This window comes from Pteropus alecto, unplaced genomic scaffold (genome assembly GCF_000325575.1).
Source record: "Pteropus alecto unplaced genomic scaffold, ASM32557v1 scaffold98, whole genome shotgun sequence".
NCBI classification, from domain to species: Eukaryota; Metazoa; Chordata; class Mammalia; order Chiroptera; family Pteropodidae; genus Pteropus; species Pteropus alecto.
Genome location: NW_006443570.1, coordinates 997,145 through 999,859, shown reverse-complemented (window position 1 = coordinate 999,859; position 2,715 = coordinate 997,145). Strand labels below are relative to the sequence as shown.

Here is a 2,715-nt window from a genome sequence, read left to right as displayed (position 1 = left end):
GAGACTTCTCCCGCACTGGGGTAGGAGCACCTGAGTATCTAAACCCAATGCAAAGATCTCTCACAACCCAGAAGAGGATGCAAGAGAAGAGAAGAGGCAGATTCTGCCTGAGGCCCCGCCCACCCCCAGGCTGCGGGGCGGGGGTGGGAGCTGGACTTTGACTCCCTCAGCCAAGAGGTCGGCAAACTCCCCACGCCTTTGGCCCACCACCTTCCGGTCGCTGGCGCTCGCGCCCAGCGCAGGCTCAGAGCGTGCGAGGCAGCGCCCTTCACAGCCCCCGCCCCTCTCCGGGGACTGCGTTGGACCAGGGAGGTGGGCACTGAGAGTGCGCAGATCTCCTGCAGCAACAGGCTCACAAAGTTGGGCGGAGTTGCGCGCGCGCCCCAGGACCCGAACCACTGACGAAAATCAGGGACCGAGAGAAGAGCAGGAGGGGGAGAGGCGACCAGACAGGCACTGCAGTCGGTGATGTCGCGTGGGTGGATAGAGGGCTGGGACCGAATGCCAGATGGGGCGGGGTGCCTGGACCCGATGGGGCCCCCTCCTGCCTGCAGCTGCCCTAGCTCCACCCGATAGGGGGTCTCGGGACCCCGTTTAGCTTCCTCCGACTCCCGAATAAAGGCGGCGTGCTCGGGGCCTGACACTCCTGACCGCGGGCCGATGTAGGCAGCCGGCGTTGTCCACATGTCCTCTGCCTCTCCAGTCCCCAGGCCAGTGGCCCGGAGACCAAAAAGTCCTTGAAATATGAAACGGGGTCCACGGCGCATCCGAGCTCCTGGGCGCAGACTGGACATTTCTCTGGACGGCCGAGAATGAGGACGCGCGCTGGGCTCGCGGCCCAGATCCAGCCTCGGAGGCCGGGCGAACTCCGGCTGGGGGGTCTCAAGACGGGTGGGGATCTGGATCGGGATCCAGAACCTGCTCCCTGTCCAGCCGTGGGTGCCTGCGCAGGGGAGGGTTCAGGCTCGGTGGAGGACTCTGGAGCGGGACTGACCGCGGGCGGGGGTGCACGGATGACTGCTGGGGGTTCCCCGGGCCCCTCCTGGTCCCCGGCGCATCCCTGCCCCGGCCTCCCTTCGGGTGCATCTTGAGTCCTCAGTCCACTGAGGTAGCCCAGACTTTATAACCTGCGCCCGGCGGGTCGCCCGCCGGGCCGGACCACGCGCAGGAGTGGGCAGCGGAGGAGCAACGAGTGGTGACAGGAACCGAGGACTGCGCAGGGGCGAGTTAATGGAGGAACAGAGTGCAAAAATAAGAGAACAGCAAGAAGAGTCGAGTGGAGGTTCTAGCTGGTTCCGTCGGCTTGGTTCCGAATGTAGAGCTCTCCCCCCGCGCCCCCCCCCACACATACTCTCCACCTCCAGAGAATGGTTCTGCCCAAAGCCGCTGCTTCTCTGGGACTTGGAGGTCCCTAACTGGGGGCATCCTTCCCCCGCGCCGCCGCCCAGCTCCCGCCCGGGTTTCCGCTGCCTTCCCTGGAGTTGGCCTGGGAGTTAGGGCAGCATTACGGCTTTCCCTGGTGGCTGGGAGATCAACCTAAACTCCAAAACAGTCTCCACGCGATGCCCAGTCTGGCGCGCCACACGCTGAGCTCACACCCATTGCTCCAATCACTCGACAGCCCTCTTTCTTACTTGTCATATTGCCTTTCCTCGAGCTTTCCCTCCAGCCTGCTTTCACTTTGCCCACCTCCTTCCACCCTGGCAAACGCCTGTTCTTCCCAGAGACCCCGCTTAGACGTCTCTCCATGAAGACTCCATCCCCCACGGCCCCAGGGCAGTGGTGCAGCATGGGCCAGATACCTCTAAGCGTCGCCGTAAGTCCTGAATGAACTGTGGGTGCCAGTGGCCATTTCTGCGCCTTTGGACTGGAGCAAACCACAAGCCAAAAGAGATGGCTGTGGCACTGATTCTTTTAAAGCCTTGAGATCATTCTCGATGCCCCAATTCCCTTCTCTTCAATATCCAATCAGTCACCAAATATTTGGGAGGTGAATTAAGTCCTGCTTAATTCACCTCCCAAATATTTTCCCCAACGTGCAGCCTCCTGCCCTTTTGATGTTGAGGCCTCATCCTCTCCTATTGTGATACTCTCATCCCCGCACCCTCCAGCCACAGGAATCCATCTCTAGTCCATCCTTCTCACTCAAACTCCTATCTAGCGTAAGAAATTCCAGGAGCCCCTTCTCCACAGCCACCACTCCAAACCTGAGCCCAGGACAGGGGCCCAAGATGTGCTTCTGGGACAGAGGCTTCTAATGCTGACAGTGTGCTTTGGCGGGGGCCAAGTGTCCATGAAAGAGCATGGAACGAGAAGCACAACCCAAGAAGTTGGATCAGAGTACCCTGCCCACCAGCTCTCCCGTGGAGAAGCATTGTGATAAGAATGTTTCCTTCTATCTGGGTTCATTCATTCATCTGACAAACATTGATTACCTACTATGTATATACCAGGTACTGTGCTAGACTCCAGGCTAGAGCAGGGAACAAGAGAAACTAGATGCCTACTCTCTGAAGTTTAGAATCTAGAAAGGGAGGAAGATAAACAAGAAAGCAAGAAAGATAATTACAAAGTGTGTTGAGTTCTCAGAAACAGACAGGGAGCTATGATTGAGAAAAATGGAAAGTGCCTATCTAACGGGATGGTCTACGTGAGCAGGACAGCAGAAATCATTAATTGCATAGTATTTTGCACCTCAGTCCCCACCCCCCAAAT

At 58.5% G+C, this 2,715-nt stretch overlaps 1 protein-coding gene across 1 annotated transcript in view; it reads right to left on the bottom strand.

The window, feature by feature from the left end:
- HAP1 (huntingtin associated protein 1) overlaps positions 1 to 1,425 on the bottom strand; it is a 7,106-nt gene extending 5,681 nt beyond the window's left edge. Inside the window, 4 exon segments of the mRNA XM_025041590.1 lie at positions 211 to 752; positions 754 to 882; positions 884 to 1,118; positions 1,352 to 1,425. Coding sequence (XP_024897358.1) covers positions 211 to 752; positions 754 to 882; positions 884 to 1,118; positions 1,352 to 1,425 — 980 coding nt within the window.
- Positions 1,426 to 2,715: the final 1,290 nt, after the last annotated feature.